This window comes from Stenella coeruleoalba, assembly GCF_951394435.1.
Source record: "Stenella coeruleoalba genome assembly, chromosome: 9".
Lineage (NCBI taxonomy): Eukaryota > Metazoa > Chordata > Mammalia > Artiodactyla > Delphinidae > Stenella > Stenella coeruleoalba.
In genome coordinates, this window is record NC_137155.1 from 24,494,586 (window position 1) to 24,516,776 (window position 22,191).

General features: G+C 32.4%; 1 protein-coding gene across 4 annotated transcripts in view; it reads right to left on the reverse strand.

Annotated features, from left to right (window-relative positions):
• CACNA2D1 (calcium voltage-gated channel auxiliary subunit alpha2delta 1) overlaps positions 1–22,191 on the reverse strand; it is a 513,049-nt gene that overhangs the window by 68,279 nt on the left and 422,579 nt on the right. For all 4 annotated transcript variants that reach the window (XM_079931860.1, XM_079931859.1, XM_079931862.1 and 1 more), the window contains 6 exons: positions 12,043–12,121; positions 11,101–11,150; positions 9,860–9,949; positions 5,912–5,989; positions 3,931–4,005; positions 3,584–3,658 (listed from right to left, as the gene is read on the reverse strand). In XM_079931860.1, the coding sequence (XP_079787986.1) occupies positions 3,584–3,658; positions 3,931–4,005; positions 5,912–5,989; positions 9,860–9,949; positions 11,101–11,150; positions 12,043–12,121 (447 nt within the window). The remainder of the gene's footprint in view (positions 1–3,583; positions 3,659–3,930; positions 4,006–5,911; positions 5,990–9,859; positions 9,950–11,100; positions 11,151–12,042; positions 12,122–22,191) is intronic.

Consider the following 22,191-nt stretch of genomic DNA (forward strand, 5'->3'; position numbering starts at 1 on the left):
AAATTGTTAGGATTACATGGATTTGACACTAACTTCACAATATATAATAACAAATCTATTTTTTAGAAGCCATTTAATTGCGATTACTCTGATTATCATTGTTATTACATCATTTGCTAGCAATCTTTAGTCAGCAAATGCATACCCTCTGCCATTATTAATAACATTTTTGCTCTGGCTTATTGAGAAATGATGCTCATCTCCATCTCATGCTCTGGAAGCTTGCTGTCAGGAAAGGCAGCATTAATCATATGCTTTTAGGAAGAGAAGCTTAATTGCAACTCTGATTTAGCAAATTTGAAGGCACTGCTAACTTCATTCACAGTTACCTGAACATTTGGTCTCCTTTTTCTTAAATTAATTGTTGGTATACCTACACCAATAGGCTGAAGCAACAGAAAGATGGTAATTCATCATACTACATATCAACATGGGTAAGCGTTCTATCCTGTCATCAATTTTGGTCAGATATTTCCTTGATCAGAAACAGGTATCATCAAGCTCATGATGAGTCAATAAATGAAAGTTCAAAAATATTTTTAGTGAATAAAATATGTAATGCTAGTAAAAATGCTCAAACTTTTTTTTAGCAAAATGACTAATGTTTTCCTTTTATTCCTAGGGGAAAAAAAAGTGAGAATGTAGGAAATGAGAAAGATGGTTTGTCTCAGACAACTTCTTTGCTGATTTTATTTTATTTTTGGCCGCACCCCATAGCTTGAGGGATCTTAGTTCCCTGACCAGGGATCGAACCCAGTCCCACCGCAGTGAAAGCGGCGAGTTCTAACCACTGGACTGTCGGAGAATTCCCTATGGTGATTTAAAAAACGGAAAAAACAGGAATTCTTTAGAATGTATATGATTCAAATGTGTTAAAATATAAATACGATAGGATATTAAAAAGTCAGTCTTAAACGTTAAAATTTGTGCCTTTGTTAGTGACAAATGTTACATCCATGGAACAAATGAAGAATTCAGTCATAACACTGTAGGTTTATTTTAAATATGGACTTCTAAAATGTAAATTATGCACAATTTCCTTATACAATAAATATTTCTTTAGACTGATAAAAATGAGGTTTTAATAAGTATACCTAATCTGGTTATTTCATTGAAACACAACAGAGGAATTCTCAAATGCATTTTGGAATAAAGGAGGATGCATAATTCAGCATTTGTCAAAATGTGGTCATGGTGGAGACTTTGAAAAGTCTCTCCGAGAAGATAAGTAACGATTCCTCAGAAAATTAGATATGCAAAAGATTCACAGCTACTTTATTTTCTGATATTCTTGGCTTTAGGACACTTGTTCTGCCTTCTATAAACTTCAAAATTGTATTGAAACAATGTGAATTAAGATTACAGTTTCAAGAAGAAAACAAAAGGCATTCAGCAAAGGATACCTGCGTAAGATCAGACTTTGATCTTGTTAAATAATAATGGATACTATGGAATGTAGCATTATTTTCCTTTATTTCTATTGGTGAATTTTGGATGCAAAGATTAAGATTAATTTTGTTAGTATACTCTCTAACCATATTGGTCCTCTGTATTTGTCAATTTCTAAAACAACTATCTTATACTATATCATCCTTTATCAGGTTCTTGTATCTGTCTGTATAGCAAGCACTGTCACCCACAAAAAGAAATTATAATATTTAACCTGTTAATGATGAGAATTGATAAGCATATTAATTCACAAGCATGAATTTCTGAAAAAAATAATACATTGATTGTCCAAACATTTTATTTTTAATGGTTTTCTAAAACAATATTTTTTCTAAAAGTTTTTTCTGTTGCACACTTGCTTATAATAATCTCCTATGTTAAAAATATGAAAAGCTAACATAATCCTGAAGAAAAATCACCTGGGCTTTAATAAGAATTTCTAAAGAATTTATATTTTCTTTGTAACTTTACGAATTTTAGTAAATTGATTATTCTAAATATGAGTCAAATATATGTTAACAGCATTCAAATAGTAATAAAATACTTTCTACCTAAATACTGATTATTAGTAGAAGAATGTAGAAAAGGGGAAAACCCTTTTCAAATAATTACCTCTAAATGATGGTTTTATATATATACATCATACGTGATTATTCTAATTATTCTTTTTTATTTTGTCTATGACATATTTTAGTTCTTTCTGGGGAAGGAGTTAAGACTTACAATCATAAAATGTCCAACTACGTAAAAGTTGGGATCCTTCACACCCTTCAGCACATTACATTATTACTGCATTTAAATCACTTTACTTACAGGAATATAATTTAAAATACACTGGATATACAAACATAATACAAAATAATACTGTAAATTTTAAAAACTCTTAAAAAGACTTAAAAATTTTCAATTATGGAAAAATCAGAGAATGATTAGCCAATCATGAACAACTCTAAGAGGAACTTAACATGATATGTTTTCAAAGAGCTGTGATAGACTAATAATGTGAAAATATGCTTGTACCACATTTACAATAAAATAACAACTTTAAAAATAATTCAGGGTGATCAGCAGCTACATACGATTAGCAAATATTTAGATCATGATGGATTTTATATGGAAATAAGTTCCAAAGTGAGAAATAAAATATAGACATTAATTAAAACCACTCAATATATTTTTACATTCAATATTAATGGTTCTTAATTATTACTTTTTGAAGTTTTTAATGACCCCACTTTGTGTGTGTGTGTGTGTGTGTGTGTGTGTGTGTGTGTATGCACATACATACTTGTATGTGTCCTAAAACATCACTAACATTAAATCTCCATGCCTGGGGAGAAGGAAATAATATGCATAAGTCTGTATATATTTCCATCCAGCATGGTTTAAAGTATCCTTAATATTATCTTCAAAGTTAAACAATAACTTGAAGATGCTTATAAATTAAAAATATATAAGGTTTTGCCAATTTTACTTCTGGATAAATAAAGTTTTTTACCTGTGAAGCATTAATGAAAAGTGAAATGAGTCGGATGAGACATTTAGGAAAGTATTTTATATCTTGGGAACATAGGCATAAAGATTAGGATAAAATGGTTCATGTATGGAATTTTATCACTTCCATATAACTCACTGATTAATAAACCCTTCCCATTTGACTTTTTCTTTTTGAATTTCATACATATCTTTATAAGCCTGGCAGATGGAAAGGGGAGATAATTACCAGGAAAAAAAGGGCAATGCAAATGGCCTACGCATAGAGGAACATGAATAATGATCTCAAGTTCACACGTATCCAGGCCATCTCCTTCACCACCTACAGCCTAATCAAAATACCAAGTGGGATGTGTGAAGCTCAGGCCCAGGAGGTGATAATGGCTGCCTCTGAGATAGGAATATTGGTTAGCTGGATGGTGGATAGAAACATTTCAGAACTAAACAGGTAAGAGAAAACAAAAACTGTTTTCACACCTTCATATATTATAAACTGTGGTCTAGTCATTTATAACGTTACAGGTATAATGTTCCTTTATACTTAGTGCTGTATAGTGAATTTAAAACTGACGAAACTTTTAAGAACATTAATCATTAATTGTACAGAACGCTAATCTTTGTAAATAAATTATATACATACCTTTGGCTGAAGATTTGGATGTAATAAAACATAACCATTAGGATCAATTGCAAAATAATAGCCATTGGGGCACAGCTGAAAAATAATAAGAAACAACCTTAAAGATTCCTGAGTCGCAATCAGAAATCCACATTCTTTAAAAAAAATTTCTTAAATACATGTTTTAAAGCATAAAGAAAGATAACGTGATATCTTTACACTCTTTTAAGAATCCTTTTAAATATTAATTCCTTTGCTAAGATAACGGCACAAAATTTTTGAGAATTCCTTTTAAGTGCTTTAAAAACAAGCTAAATTAGTACAGAGTTTTAAACCAGAAGTTACCAACAGAGTAAACTGCATCTTACTGTAAAACGTGGTGTCAGTCTTTTAATATCTTCCAAAGACACATCAACTCCCATCACACCAAGAATCAGCTGGTTCTATAATAAGACAGTAAAAGGCAGTGTATTTTCTACCGAAAATTTACATATTTCTACACAATTATTATATACGTTCATCCTTCTGCTTGACAATGGTTGTATTCCATACTAGCTTAAACATATATATATATGTAAGGGTGAGGCACTTTTCCTATCAACTTGCAATGATTCTCAGCTTTGATTATATTCCCACAACTGTATCATTATTTAGCTTAAAAAGTGAAATCTTGACGATTAAAGCTAAAGTATAAAAGACATAATGAAATTTTAAATTTGATACTTCTTGTACTAATACTTAATTGCTGTACAGTCAGCACCTGTAGGGGTGTGTGTGTGTGTGTGTGTGTGTGTGTGTTTGTGAGTGTAAACTAACTTTTTGGTATGCTATGATTAAGAAATCACAAAAATGTCCAGTTTAAAGTTAATTAGGCAATATGGAATGAGAAAACCATGGATTTTTGCTGCTGATAATACCTGTGTATACGTGAAAAGTACAATATGTGACCTTATTTGTAATAAAACAGCAGAAATTCTTACAACACTATTTCTGGTTGCTGCTAACTTCTAAATACCAAACAATGGGCATCACAGTTTTAGTTGCAAATCGAAAAGGCCACGTGGTAAACTGTTATCATAATCTTCTATGGGACATAGGATGTGAATGGTGTTAAAATTTAGAATCAGGAATTTTCATCTTAAATGTAATTATATAAATTATAAATCAAAACGTTACAAAGAAAATCATAAAATCCAGTTAATAGTTATCACAAGAACATTTTAAATTTTGTGTAGGTGCACACAGAACGAGAAAGTCATGTCAACAACTGTGCTCTTTTCCCATGAATCAACCCTAGTCTGAGCAAGTACCCCAAATTCAAGCAATCCCTTAGATAATCTACATGAGAAGTTAGAGAACTACTCCCTCCTGAGTTATGATGACTAGAACCAGCAGATAGTTAAGAATGGTAATGGGCCCCCAAAGAGGAATGACCAATGTTTTCTATGGCCACATTATTAAAATAAGGAGTTCCACTGACATTTATAGTAAGTGAAAAAACAATACTTTAGTGCAACCGACTTCATTTCATTATAAACTGGAAATAAATTTCCCTCAAATCAGGAATGTCAACCAAACTATAAAATGAGTATTTAGCATTAAAAAATCTTAACTTCTCTCACATTCTTAAATTCCTTCTTATGTAAGCTAAGAAACAGAAATGTAAACCTACTTTTAAATCAGAAGTGTTTTTAAAAAATGAGACAATTTAACAAGTACAAAAGACATATTTTTCAAAACCTGTAGAACTTCAAGTTGGTAGCATTATATTACATTGACAATATTACCAGCACTATAGAAATCAAGATTTTTAATGAAACTCATTAAGTATTTTTCCTGAATCGTAAAAAAAGAGAAAAAAATAATGAGAACTATCATTTAAATCAGATCCTTATGTTACATGACAATTAAAAAAACTATCTTTTGAATGTAAGTTGGAGGAGCAGTGATTCTAAAAAGATACCTATACACGTGATACAAACAACACCATGGTTTTTTTCTTTGGATTTTTCTTTCTGAACTCCAAGGATATCTTAGATGCATTTAAAAATGTGCACACGAAAGTACTGTCCATTTATCATGTAATTACTCCCGGAGTCTGAACTTGTGTTCTCATCAAGTCATAGTTAAATAGAGTTAAGTTGAATGTTGGCTCTGGGGAACTGAGAACTTGACCTGCATTTCCTTTTTCCCAGGTGGTTATCACATAGGCAGCTGCTGCCTTTTACTTCCCGCCTCACGAGACAGTTACATTGTATGTATTTCCTTATAGAAATATCTTATCCACACTGAGCTTCAACGTCATAGCTTATCATTTATTATTATTAATTTTATCAATTAACTTTTAACCTTTAAGTTTGTCTTATTTTCATTTTGGCCGGTTATGTTGAAGACCGGAAGAGTTCCAGTAATGACAAGTCCCAGTTCCTTAAAATAGATTCAGAGAGAAAAGTCAAATTAAAATTACAATTTAAACTTTATCATTCTGCATTAGTTTTTGATATCTGACAGTGCATTTTAGTTACTTTATAAACAGCCACAAAAAAATTAGTAATTGATTTTGAAAGCTTACTTTTTAAAAAGGCAATGAAATGCCTTAGAAATAAGCAGGATCTAGTAGGCAGTTCTTTAAGCATGCAACATCTAAAATAACACTCTTAAGAGAGCATTACAAATAACTATAAAAATCAAATTACACTAAGCATTTCAGTAACCCTGCCCGTCCACTCTTTTTTTCATAGTGAGTGATAGTTCACCTAATACCTGGGACCACCATGAGCAGAGTGATATTAAAATATTGTTTCAGGGACTTCCCTGGTGGCGCAGTGGTTAAGAATCCGCCTGCCAATGCGGGGTACGTGGGTTTGAGCCCTGGCCTGGGAAGATCCCACATGCCGCGGAGCAGCTAAGCCCGTGCGCCACAACTGCTGAGCAACCCCCGCTCGCCACAACTAGAGAAAGCCAGAACACAGCAACGAAGACCCAATGCAGCCAAAAATAAATAAATTTATTTAAAATATATATATATATTGTTTCAAATGATTTATTTAACCTTCCTTTCTTTTTGCTTCATTCTTAACTTTTTTCATGCCCTAAGCCAAAGGCTGCATGCTAAACCACAGATGTGTAGCAGAATAACATTATAAACAGAAAAAACATGCTACTGATACTGCATCTCTGGGATATTCTAGGTAAGTATACTATGATGTTCAAAAGAAGCAATATTGCTTCTAAATGCTCTCCAAAATTAATAGTGATTTTTGACAAAGTGAAATGATGCAGACAAGACAACTGCAAGCATCAAATATGAAAGTACAGTCATGAAGCCTTTTAGTATAATAAAAATAATTAAAATTAAGGAAATGACTACACGTAGTTGGCTGTATGATATATACATGTTGGCTTTCTACTTAATCCTAAGGAAGAACATGTGACCATGAAAAATCCTTAATTGAATATGCAAATTAATATTTGCAATGAAAACTGTCTACCTCAAAGAAAGGCAGATTACAGATAATTCAGAAACGTAGTATCCAAAAGACACCAAAATCCACGGATGTTCAAGTCCCTTATATAAAATGGGTAGTATTTGCATACAACCCAGGCACAACTTCCCATAGACTTCAAATTATCTCTAGATAACTTATAATACCTAATACAATGTAACTAGTTGTAAATACAATGTAAATGTTATGTAAACAGTTGCCAGTGCCTGGCAAATTCAAGTTTTGCTTTTAAGAACTTTCTGAGATTCTTTTGTCCTGAATGTTTTCAATCTGCAGTTGGTTGTGCCTACAGACATGGAACACTCGGATATGGAGGACCGACCGTATATGTATAAGCACAGTTTTAAAAATGGTAGCATGGTATAAGATAAGGTATATATGGGTGCACTCTTTTTCTTTGCATAACTTTTATATTTACAGAGAATACCATAATTTGCTTCTCAATATGGTAATATGTGCTCCCCAAATGAGATACTAGTCTTCTAACATATTAGACAAATTTATGAACTTATTTGTGCCTGACTTCCATTTTCTCCCTCCTTCATTAAGCAGACCAAAAAAATTGTACTCTATTCCAAGGCACTGTGCAAGTCTCTAAAAAAGAGAAATAAAATAAGATTTCTGCCTCCTGGAATTTATTTGATGTTTAGTTTTTAGGGTGCAAATGTTTTCATCTCTCTAACATAAAGAACCTTACTTTGTCTCCCAAATAAAATGAACCCTCCACAATTTTGTCCCAGTCTTGGTTCTGTTCTCATCTCCCATTATCTCCAAAAGTGACTGAGGTATCATTCTTTCAATATACCCAGCACTTCTCCAATTTTCATACTGCACCTCCCTTCTCTGATTTCACTACTCATCACCAATTTTAGAAACCTTACCTAGACTCATATATTTAGCTAACATGACACCAGCTTTTTAACCTCACTCTACTCTATCCCCAAATATATGGCCTTCTTTCTTCTGATTTCCAGAGCTCTCTTCGTTTTTCTCATTATATTCATTACATTTTGTGTTGGATTATTTTTACCTTTTTCTTCTTAAAATAACTGTTAATTTGATCAGCATATATTTTGAATCTGCTATGTGCAGAGATTATAAACAAATACTTAGAAATGAAAGACGGGTCACTTTTTATTCTCAAGTCAGTAAAATGAATGCTCTGTATATCCACTGACTAGACAGTTCATTTGCTTCATTTGTTTCCTTTTTTTTTTTTTACACTTAGTTTCAGCTGGTAGAACAGCATATTTAGAACCCAAATCTCTTCCTAAAGTCATTTGTGCTATCAGTAGGAACCTCACCAACAAGGCAGACATGCTGGTTAATGAACTTCTGGTCATAGGAAATACAACAGGGCATAGTTATTGTCTCCTCCTATCATACTTTGTCCTGTGATGGATTTGGATACGTGAAACATTTTGACCATAGATTTAGTTGACCATGTGACCTTAAATAAATATGTGATGTCAAGGAGGAACACTGGACAGTAATTTTAGCGAGGGCTTGAGGTAAGCAAGCTTCACTTTATCTTTCTCAGCACGCAAGGCTGCTGCTAATAGTGCCTATTTTTCTTCTAACTTCCTGTGTATGTTTATTTTACAAGAACCAAATGATAAGTAATTCTAAATGGATTGCATTCTGCCCTTTGGGTTCATCATTGCATTCAGAAAAGTAGTATCAGCATATAATTGAACTCCAAGTAGGAAAAGGGGTTACTGAATTAGCATTTACTTTTCAGGGCTTAATATTTTAAGTCTCTCCAATATATTACATTAGTAAAATTGTTAATAAAGTCTTCTCTAATTAAGTTAAGCATATGAGTAAATCTTAAATATGATAATTACTATTGGTAAGTTTCATACCAGGAAAGTAAAAATTACATTAAAACATGATTTCCCAATTTTGGCCCTATTCATATTTTGAGCTGGATAATTCTTTGTTGTGTGTGTGTATGTGTGTGTGTTGGGGGTGTGTGTGACTGTTCTGTACATTGTGTGGGATGTCTAACAGCACCCCTGGCATCTATTCATTGGATGCTGGTAGCAACCCCTCCCTATTCAGTCATGACAATCAATAATACCTATGGATATTTCCAAATGACCTGAGGGGCAAAATTACCACCAGTTGAGAACCACTGCTTTGAAATTTGGCATACATGTACTAAAATTTCTATTGTGTAGTGGACAGATTAACATGCTTTTATTTGTTATTTCACACCAGATTTGATCACTTCAATGGCTATTTCCATAAATATTTGGGGTTGAATCTAAAGCAAGAAATTATATATGAAGAGGTGGTTAGGTTTGTGATTGTTCCAGGATAGAGTAAGATACTTTCTATTTAACTGCATGTACTTTTCTGAGTTTTGTTGTCTGGTTTGAGATATGGAGGATATACATGCTTCTGCTAGCTGAAGTGTATTTTAAAAATACCTTCTTCACAATTCCTGTTCAAAATTTGCAGTAATAGGTACTAATTTATGTGACTTTAGTATTATTTTACATAAAAATTCAAAAAGTTATCAAAATGGTCTTAAATTCAAGATTAGAGGTTTGAAATTCCACATCCTCAATGGCAACTGAAATATAACACTTTACATCTGTGGTCCTCCACTACACATAAGTCTACGTTTTTATGTAAATTATCTAAATTCTAGCGAAGAATGTTGTGATAGAAGGAATTTTGAAAGGGTTTCATGAACAGGAAAAGAGAAATGGAAGCTAGAAAGAAATAGAAGTCAGCTGTGTGCTTTTGTTACGACAATTTTTGGTTGAACAGCCTAGCTTACCAGTGCATCCAGGTATACATTTGTCCACTGGACTTGCTTAGCTTTGTCTCCTGCTAAAACCATTGGTCTTCCCAGAACATCCAAATATTCCTATATATACATATACATAAAAAAGAGTTACGTGGTTGAAAACTAGAAATGCAGTGCTAAAAAAAACCCAAAAAAACTCCACAGAGAAAAAATTATCTAGAGTTAAAAATGAAGATGGGATCAAAATTATTAAGAAAGTTAAGCATATAATCATTCAGTTCCTACTTTGGGTACTCCATAAATGGTATGTCTGCGTACTTAGAGTCAACAATATTTGACTTACATTATTTATACAATGTATCTACCCCAGTTTTTTTTCTAGTAACAAAATATTCTCTTTCTGAGGTTCAGCCAACAATAAGTGAAATAGGTTCCTTGTGAATTGTTTTATGTTAATCTAAACTATTTAAGGCTCTGTGATTTACTGGATGGAACTGCACAAATTTGAAATAATAAAGCAGCCACGTACTTGTTTTCATATCACAGATTATTTGGCTGAAATTCAAAACTACATTTAAACATATCAAAGAATACATGAAATACTGTGCCAAATCTAGACATCAGGCTTAAATGCAGCTGCTGTTTCATTTCAAAATTCAATGTATTCAGTATTCGTTTCCACAAATGCCACGTTATCTGTGCTAAATTTTGACTTAGTTTATTTTGTAGACCCTCAGTTATGTTTAGAATTAATGAGTTTAAATAGCAATTTAGGAATATTTAAAAATAATACATATTTAAATTAACTTAATTGCTTCAATCTCCCTGGTTATTTAACAAGCATGTTTTCAACTGAATGGTTGTAGAAAAATCATCTCCTTGTTGTAAGTTGTAATAATTATTGTCTAATTTTCTATGTTGTACCTACAACTTGGAGAAACTCATTTAAATAATTTGCAATAGAACCAAGTTGAAATTATATGATGAGATTGTTAGTAAACTGATTTTATTTACTTTCTATTATGTTTTTAACATCTGAGAAGAAAAAATACTCATATATTTTTGCCTGGGTTTTGGATGTTTAAAAACACTTGGAACCTTAATGAAATGAAAACTAATACATTACCATGATACTCATCATTTTATTAAAAATGGAATAGTATGAATCATTTATTCATTTTCACCCATTTTCTCCATACTGAGCATATTTAAAGCAGCAAGAAATATCCTAGTTTGAAAAAATACTTTAAACAAGTCTTAAAAAACCATACCTGAGTATTGATTCTTATTGCTCCAATGGAAGGAATTTCATAATAATAACCTGAAATATATATATACAGATTTATACATATAAACATTACAATATAATAAAGGACCACAGAATTATTTTATGGCTTTGTAGGAGACACTGACCACTTCTAACTGAGCAAACACTATGTCAACACCACTGATAAATCTGTAAAATGTCTGATGAATGTATTCTCATAGCAAATACACAGGCTTTATGAGAAATTTCACTACATTTCATAGATTGTATAAAACAAATGTTATTTTTCTACAAAGCAGTAGGGAACCTGGTATCATTAAAATTTTTTTCATTGAAGAAATTGTTAAAAATACACAATGACGAGTATCTAACAATTATTATATTCATATAAAATACCTGCCTAAAAATAGCTTTCAGAATAAATCTACGTTCTTTTTATTGTCATGCGGCATTTTTCAAATAACATGGTTTTTTTTGTCTGAGTATAAAAGAAATATAGGTTCACTACACAAAGTTTGAATTATCTAGGAATGTATAAGAAGACATTTAAAAAAACAATAATTTAACCACTCAGAGAAAAAAAAGTGCATATCGTGTCACACTTCCTGATATCTAACTTACATAATTCAGATATTCTTTCATTCTTAATTCTTCATGTCAAGTTATATTTGATAAGCATCATTAGTATCATGCAATAAAATATATTCCTTTATAAATGTACAATATGATCAGATGTCTGCATTTTTATGTAATGTAACACTAATATCAAAGTTGCTTATGTGTGTGTTTTTTTAATACAAAACACCTTCAGCATCTTATTCTTGCCTTGATTCCTATAAAAAATTAGCTACAACTTTAGAGTATTTTAAATGATAAGATGTAGAACTAACAACTACCCAATTCTTCTTCTTATAATAAAATGTGGTCAAGTAAACAGACTTGTTACCTTTATTTTCACAGGCCATCCACTGAATAGGTCCTCTGTCATAATTATGTTGACCAACTGAAAATGTGAATACACGTACCTGGTGAATTGAAAAATGGGTATCTGTTAGGCTGCATAAAATTTAATTGAAAGGCAAAACAAAAGAACTAAAAAAACATGTAAAAGCATGGTTTTCAGTTAATTAATGTGACAAGAAAAATTGAGGCCACTAAATCACTCAGGAAGGTACCAGAGAGAAACCACATAATCTACTGTAAATATAGACTTCAGTTACTAAATTTAAGTTAGTACTTGGGTGCTCCGCACCATATGTCAATCCTGTGGCAGGATCATGACTAAGGTTTCATTAGTAGAAATGGCATCTTTCAGGTTCAACCCAACTTCACCTGTCTCACTTGGTTAAGATATATTATTCACATATTTAGTCACTGCAAAAAAAAAAAAAAAAGTCCTATTTCATAGGTATGAGATTATAAAAATGTATATAGAAAGGCGGTCATGATACTTTTAGTTGCTTAGGGCATTACACTTAATGATGGTTTCACTACTTTCACGTCATAGAAATATTTAGGATGCACGTGTATGATTATGATGTTAGTCATATTACTTTCTATAAAAGATGACTGGCATATATGATAAATGTTTTAAGCTCCTAGCATTTTTAAAAAGAATCAAAATATTGACTGTTTCTAATATATAATATGCAAATGTTTAAAAATTTAATTGAGATAGTATTTAATTATAGTAATTTATATATTCATTGGAAGCCACTGAATTTAAATAGTATAAAAGCATAGAAGGTAATTCAATGATGTCAATAAGTATTTAATAAAATAGCTATTTGACTTATCGATTTTTACCAATTTAGTAATCTAAGTAAACAGGTACTCTAAGTTGATCATTTTAGCTTTTTCTGAAGATAAACATGCACAAAATCACTTTTCCATGAATTTATGGTCTGGTTTGAACTATGTTAAGAGCTTTTCCCTAATTCATGTCGACTGACTGTTTGAATTGACATTTTCTAACTGTTTCATCTTTTGCACAACTGCAGAGCACATATCTCAAAAGAGATTTCACATCTGTTCTCTGTTCTTTTGCTGGTCTTGACTGCACCGAGATCACATCATGACAATCCTTGCCCTAAAATGTACATCAGGGATATTGTTTCACTTGTAAAGTTTTACATGAGCCACCCTTAGGTCATCCGGGTTTGCCTCGGCTAGTTATGTAAGAAGCCATACGTCAGAGTTTTAATCACCTCAAACTGTAAGGACAAATGACTGGCTCTAGTTTAACAGAAACTGGTGACACCTACCTCTCTCTCTCTCTCAATCCCTCAAAATGCAAAATGCAGTCTCATTTCCTTAAAATCTTCAACTGGTTCATTTTGGGGGCTATGTATTTCAATGTAGCGTCACTACTTACATCGTAAAATTTACTCCTAAATGGAAATATTTTTATAAACAGGTTGGCAACCCTACTAACAATTCAATTTAACTGCCATACCTTAAAAAACTGTCACGTGAATTCAGGGCAGGGAAACAATCAAGATGCTCCAGAAAGCACTTGGGGATGGCTTTCATAATTAACATTTGAAAGCATGTCTCACACTTTCAGTTTAAAGCACTGCTTTGTCTGGTCGCTCCTCTTACCACGACAGCGTTCCAGTAAAATGTTTTCCATAGAATACTTTTCAGTACAAAGAAATAAATAATAAGACTAAATGAATTATTATATCTACATCCCTAGAAATCAAGCATTTCTAATAATATAGAGGCTACACTTAGACACACACCATGTGATTATTTTGACTGATGTTATTCATCAAATAGTCCAAATAGACACAACTCAGCCAAAAAACATACTAGTAAAACACCACCACCACCAACAAAACTTGTTGTTTTATTTGTTTTACTACAAAAGTTTTGCCTGACCCCCATTGTTGGTCTCCATGGAGACCTCCATGGAGGTCTCATTCACAATGAATTGGTGAAGTTTGATTATTTTTATATCCTAACTTTCCACTTGGAGTTTTAGATAGTTTCACTCTTCCTATTCCACACTATATTACTGCCACCCCGTGGAAGAGTTAATGAACTAACTAAAATTCCAGATGCCAAATCCACAGAGATGATTGCTATCCCCTCATTCTTCTGGTGTTTTTCACTTCTTTAAGTGTACCATTCTTCCTTAGCTATAATTCTGGGGAAAGGAAAAAATAAAGTGATTCCTTGAAATAGGCATGATTTAGAAATTAAGGTAAATTACATTCTCAAAGATGTGTGTTTTTAGAGTTCTTTTCTTATTAGTGTATTTACATGGTCTTACATAAAAACAAATAAAATGACATATAAAATAACTTGAAACACAATGTGCAGTCACACAAGAGAAATATTTCATCTGAAGTCTCCATTAAGCAAATTATTACTTTAAATCAGGGCTTCATTAAAGCAAAGTTAACTTTACATTGATAATTACAATATGAGATCCATGTAACAAGTACATACTGGAGACTTCTAAGTGAAATGTTCCTAGAAAATTTGCTAAATGATCCTGAACTGGTTGATTTTAGGCCACGTTTCAGAATGTTCAGCTCTGTGAGGGTCATATATGAAACATACACAGTTATAGATGGCTTTGAAAAATATTCTTCATAATGCTGGAGTCTAGGTCTCTAACAGAAATAATGTGCGAAGGTAGTATTGAATAAATGCTGGCTAGGGTTAAAACAGTTCCAAGATTGCACTACTGTATCTATTATAGTGCCTTATATAGAAATAGAAATAAATATTAAATGAAAAATTAAATAGCTAAATGAGTGGTCTTAACGTTTTCCCAGAGGGACATAAGACAAACTTTGATATCATCTGACATATAAATCAGTTCATTATTATAATAGAGCCAAAACCGGACTGATATACGTCTAGCATTTTATAATTTGGGTTGTTTCATATACTTATATCACGGTAAATTCATAATCTTTTTCTTACGCTGACTTGCTCAATGGAGATGAGCAAACTTTTTCAGGCAAATTAAAGTATGTATAATACACTTAAACCATTTATGTGCTGTATTATTCCTAGAGAATGAAAATAACTCATAATTATTGACTCATGCTTAGTTATATAAGAATATTCACAAAATAAATTGTAATTTGAGAGTGTATTTAATAAAATTAAACTTAAAACAATTAAAAAATCTGTCTCTATTATTAGTTGCAAATTTATATAATTCGGCCTTCAGTTGGTTCAAAAATCATTTTTTCTCTGAACAGAACATTATAATTCCAAGATGTAAATTTGACATGTCAAGCCTGACCTACTTGATCAGAGAAAACTTTTAATTAACAGCAAATTGGGTTATTGATTGGTTTCTTACAATACACCACTGATTTATTCTTCAGTTCTAGACTTCCGCAACTCTGGTTTTTATTTTGTCTTGTTTGTTGAAGACTAACATACTTGTCTTCAATTAAGATTTTTCCAAAACCACAGGGTCAACCTATTTTTAAAAGCCATAGGAATTTCTTGTTTCCCAGCAGAACCCAGTTACTGGAAACTGTCACCTCAACAATTATCAGTTACCCAGAGTTCAAGTTTAATTTACAATAGGCAAATCTCCAAGGAATAATGGAAATGAGACTATGAAGAAAGAAAGCCAATAAAACTAAAATAAAAACTTCAGCTATCGACTCATGTTAGAAAAATGATGTCAGAAATGGGTTTTATTAATTTACTGTGCGTACTAAAATTTTTGGCATGAAGCCTATAAAAATACTAGATTGGACTGAATATATTAGGAGAAAATTCTACAGTGGTTTCCATAATTCACAAGTGTACCAGAATCCAGAGCATTTAAAATAACCTACATCTCTAGTTTTATAACATTATGAAATAAATAAAAGTGTCCAAATGCACTTTTCACACTTTATTTTATAAAGCCCAGTGATCTGAAAGGTTCTTACAAGCCTGCAAATATCTGATGGCTTAGTTTAATCCATCTTAGCCTCTTAAGGCTGTGAGAAATATGTCCCTTAGCAGTAAAGCCTTGCTATTCGACCAGAAGGAAAGATCCTGGGTGGGCAAATGATGACTGGCATGGCCACAAGGCTGCCCTGGAGAGAGACACACACACAACCAGACAGTGCATTCCACATGAGGTTATGAAATTTGGACTGTAGATCGTTTAAATGACTGACTTTGCCACTTAGTAGCTGTTTAACTTTCAACAAGTTCCTTAACGTCTCAAATTTTGGTTTTATTTCCAAAATGCGGATGATGTTGATGGTAATAAACATCTTTTGTCATATGGTTATTACAATTGTGAATGAAGTAATATATGAAAATCTTTTGTATTATATGGAAAATAATAAGCACAATAAATATTATCTATGGTAATAAAGATGACCATGATGATGATGATGACTACAATGTCTCCTACCGTCAAGCTATCAGAATTCAATGAGGTAACATTTTCCATTAGTGGGATACTAGGCTTTCGTGCCTTAAAAAGAACATAAAATAACTTGAAGTAACACCTTCCCAAAGGAACAAATTTGGCTTGCTTTATTGCATTTAGCAATAAACTCCAAAGAAAATGAGCCAATACTGTCTAAATGCCATTGTGTCCATATAAGATATATCATGGAATTGCCCAGGGTCTGACAAACGCAAGAATTTCACAAGTGACCTTTGAATTAGTCTGAGTAAAACACACAAAGCAACTTTAAAAAAGGAAAACAAAATGCAGTAGGTTTTGCCTACGTGATCTTACAGCACCAAGCAGATATTTCTCTCACATTTCTTGCATGTGCGTACGTAACACAGATACATGCCTCAGGATTATGTTGGTCTTTAAAATTTTTAACCATTATAATGAATCACCCTTGCATTATCAGATTATAAGGAAGTAATTTTGGGTTTCCCTTCCCTCTGCATACATTTATAGTACTTGACACAGGAGCAATAAGCTATGGACGCATTTCATTTCCAAGCAGTTATAGCTCTGCAAAGACTATTGTCAGCAGAGGTCAGGAAATAAGCAATATACTGATTTATTTCAGGTGTTCTTCTTGGGTAATGCTAAATACTTCACTGACACTAATTATGAGAATACTCATGAAGAACTATGTGTTGGACTGGTGAGGGTGAATGGAGAGGTGCCGTCAATACAATTGTTTTTTTATATAAACTTAAGCCCTCCCTACTTACTTATAAAATGACATATCCAAGGTGGAACATACATTTTACTCTACATTCCACTTATAAGGAAAAAATTGTTTTAAATTATTTGCTTTTAAAAGAGCAAAGCTATTGAGTTTTTTAACATTTACGAATGTTTTATAATTTATCTTCGAGCTTATTTATTGCATATTTATATTTATTTATGCTGGGCATCCTCAGTAAATATACTTAGCAACCGCTGTGCGTCAAGCCCTTGCTAGCCTCTAAGGAGTCAATGGTAGGTTTACAAACTAACACAACCCCTAGTTCATGGAGCTTTTAATAGAGGAGAGTTCAAGATAACAGGTGAATAAATACATAATTAAAATAATAAAAAATGGTAATCTGGGAGAAAGAAAACAAAGAGGAAAGATGGTGCTGAAATAGAGAACGGTAAAGAAGGTGTGTGGGGAAAGGACACCACACTAGAAAGACTGAGCAGGGAAGACCTCTGCGCAGAGATACGTGGCAAGCAGAATTCTCAATCTGAGAAGAAGGCAGCCACAGAAAAAGCAGAACAGAGTGCCTCTCCTGGTAGAATGATTTCACACAAACCAAAGGCAATCCCAATTTTAGGTGGCACAATTCTACCTAGAAATTATTTCGAGAGCATTTTTTGCACTCTATGGCTTACGTCTTGCAATGTATTTTGTGCTTAATATAATACTTATTCTCATTTTTCATTAGATTTGTTTTAGCTACTAAATTAAGGACTCTGTAAAATGTATGGAAGTAATATTACTCAGACCTGAAGAGAATGTACCTGATAATATTTTCCTTAGTTTAGACAATGAATTATCAACATTAATTTTATTCTAAGAAAGCAAATGTAAATAAATCTGTCAGAGAGAAGGACACATACACACATGCACATGCACGCACACACACGCATTTTAAATTGATCATCTCTCTACTGGGCCAGTGTTACTTGTAATTATTGTTTGCAGCTATACCGTAAGTCCAGCATAAATAATATATTTGGTTTTTAGAACACAGGTACAGTTCCTAATCTAAAGCTGAAAAATCTTTGGGAAACTGTTGAAAGTGCCAAAATACACGAAATGAAACTTTTCAGAAGCAGTGTATTTGTTAAACAGTATTAAATATTCTACAAGTCTGAATGCCCTTCATTATCACATGTTTGGACATTCCTTCCAAAGGCTTCATTCTTTCCTGATGGAGAAGCCAGGCAGCGACAATTGAGAAGGCAATGAATTATTTGCCATGAATTATTTTCCCTACCATCTGTTGAAAAAGTAATTGACAGTTTTCACTCTTATTGTATAAAACACATATGCAGATTCAGCCATTTGTGATCTGATTTAGATTTTTGTAGCCTATAAATTATTTCTATTTTGGATCTGACAACAAAATAGAAAAGACTGCCAATCATTTTTTAAAGAATTAAAAAAATAATGAATCTATTGTCAGGCAATTATAACTTTAGCTATGCATTCTTTATTTTAAAGATTATTCCACATCTATCATGTTTTTTTCCCATTTGTTCTTCTCTTTCGATTTACTAGTTATTTTGAAATTTTCATTTTATAGATTTTGAATGCCTTTTTATTTTTGATTAATTCTGAGAATTAACCTAAGGGTCCGAGAACTATTTTCTAGCTGGCTAGACAATCTTAAGTGTGTACTGCTAACCAAAATCCCTTTGCTATTGTACAGAAAATCAAATATTTTTAATTTTCCTAGGTCTGGGAATTATCTTTCAACTCTGTGTCTGGTTTTACTTTCCTTTATTCATTTGTTTGCACTCTATGATAGAGTTCATTTTGGTTTTGGCAGCATTTTTAAGGAAGTCTCGTACACACGGGTGAGCCCTAAGGAATGGCATAGTTGCAGGTAAAGATTAGAAAGTGAATGCATTTTAATGTGGAACAGCTGTGTGAGGAGATTACCATGGACTCAGTTTTAAACTGTACCTATCTATAATCAGGTAGATTAATTCCCAAGAGTAATACATTTCAAAAGAACCCAAACATTTTGTTCTAATTCTTAAACCTTTTGGCCTCATTAAATTGTGCTGTATATCTGCAGCCTCATTCATCAGCTCTATGGATGTACCTCATCACACCTACCTGGGTTGCTCTGAATGATTTCTAATGTCATCTGGATGAAAAATGACTTTAAATGAATCATTCAGCAGCCACATTAATGTCAAGCAAGAGGCTTGGGGAGGAAGTAGGATTCAAAGAGTAGTTTCCAGATTTTTTTTCTTTAAAAGCTCTCCAAACTTTGTGACTTTGCAATTTTGATATTTTTAAGCTACAAGTGAACTTCTATCTTGAAAAGCATGCTTTAAAATAAAGTTATAATCGAATATAGAATTTTTAAATGTATTGAAAGTTTTTATTTTACTAACTCTATCAAATTCAGTTTTATACATCAGCCATTTGAAAGATAATGTGGCTAGTGAAGTTCTGAGTTGATAAACTTATTATGTAATATATGAATTTTGCAGGTAAAGAATTGGTCTGTTATACCCATACCCATCCTTAGATGACAAAGATAGACAATGATCTTCCATATAAGTGTCTGTGGCAGCAAATCTCTCAGACTGGGTGGATGAATGGAAGATATAGAGAAGTCTGAGCAAGGAGGGAAAGTTAGAAAGGGTTTGACAATTCACCCAAAACCGTTTGAAGCCATGTTTGAAGATGGTGGAAAAAACCTCTCCTATACATATACACACTGTTTTTAGTAGGTACCTTTACACACTATTTGCACACATACACCCTTGGCATAAACAATTAACTATGTAAATGTTGTCTTGACAAAGTACAAATACACTCAAAAATATAAGTGAATTAAAAGTGGTTGTCTGCCATCATCTATTTTCACTGTTAGTGGACACAGAACATACAAATACCAAGAGACAAATTGTGTGTTTAATGTGGTTTTCCCACATTAGGAAATTCAAAAAGCCACTGAACTTGAAGTAAAGTGCATATGAAATGTGGTACAACAATATTTCCAGAAATATAATTCCAACTTGTCCAATTCAGATATCTGTGCTCTGTATCTCTCTCAATCCCTCCTCTTTCAAGGTTCTCCTCTGTTTTGTAACTATAAGATTTCTTGTCTGGGTATCCCTTTACTAACCTTAACATATAATAATGACTTGGCTCTTCCATCTTTAAAAAAACAAAATGTATGCATGCACATATGTGTGTGTGCACAGCTTCACACAGAATTGACTGTCTTATTTTTTTCCTAGTATTTCTTAGCAAATTTGCAAAGATTTTAGAAAAATTAGCTTATGTTCAGATTTCTACGTCCTCATGCCTTAAGCACTTCTCAACTACCTGTCGGAATTTACTCACTGAACTTTACATAAGAGAGCTAAGCCAAAGTTACACACATGGTCCCTTGTTCCTGGAAATATGATGGACAGAAGGAATGTCCATTTAAAACAGATATAAATATGTGTGCATATATCTGTGTATGTAAGTACGTATACACGTATGAGTGTGTATCACAGAACTTTGCTACACCACCGAAATTAGACTCACATAAAAAATGTAGTACCTAATTCCAAGGACATCTTAACTTTTCTTAGCTAATCATACATTTATTTTAAAATCACAGAAACTAAGGACTGACTACTTAATTTTCAAAGTTGCTTTGGAATTCACAAAAATTATATGTCCTTAGGAGAAGTGTGTGTCCTTAAAGCACAGCAACATTCATAGGCAAACAGCAGGATTGCTGAGTAAGATTAGATTCATCAGTTTTACAAAAATGAATTCAATATGAGTAATTTCTTATGTGGTTTAGCATGTTGCAAAATGCCTTTGTTTAAAACGTGGAGTTCCTATAAAAGGTGAAGGGGATGAGAAGTAGTGTTTCAAGATAACAATACTTAGATTGGACATTTTTAGGATTTATACATAGAAAAATGATTTTCAACCAGTTAATTCTTCATATATTCAATCAACTGAACAATCTGTGAAAACAGAGGGTAGAATACAATTGTTTTCCTTATGGCATAAAATCTCTTATATTTTAAAAAAAGGAAAAACATAAACTTATGATATGCCTCCAAGACATATTATTGTGTTAATTCTATATACAAACAGAGTTTGGGGAGAGAAAGAAAACAAGTTTAGATGAAAATTTCTTCTCTTTTTATACATTTAAATTCTTTTATTTAAACCTGTTGAAGTTTTTTTTTTTACTCTTTGAAATCAGAATATATCTTAAGCACAAATTATGATATAGATTGTAACATTCATTGCCATATTTGTTTAAGAAACTCTTCCTTTTTGAAGAAAAATATCCAGAGGTGAATGATATTCCTGCTGGTTGGTTCAGATGATATCAAAATTAAAGAAAAGATTTATCTAAACTTACATTCATTAAAAAATGAAAAGTAGTGGGGCTTCCACTTATATACCTCTATCACAAAATTATAAAATATACTTGAAATTATGACTACAAGATGCTAAGAAGTCTCTTCCAAATTATCAGTGTATGATTAATTAGAATATTGAGATAAATGTATTATATTAATAGAGTTCAATTTGGGCTAAATTTATTTTATTACCTTTGAGTTCTCCAAAACATGGTAATGTTACATTATTGAGAATATTTAAATAAGTGAAATAGTCCTTACTCCAGGTTATGTTTTTTAATTATGAATTTGTTCTGTAACAGAAATCATGCTTCCAACTTTTGTTAGACATACTCAAGTTACTTACTGCCATGTATTGAGAACTATCTCTGAATCTGTGCTCTCTGCAGGATGATGAGAGTTCAAAGTTAAACAATACAAAGGCCCAGTCTTATAGGACCTTGTCATCTAGAGCGCGAACAGAGAAGAGATTTTGTGGGTAGAATACAGTGTGAGGGACGCGTAGGGCTGAATACACTGTGCTATATGGGATCAGAGCACGAGCCTGAAGTGGGAGAA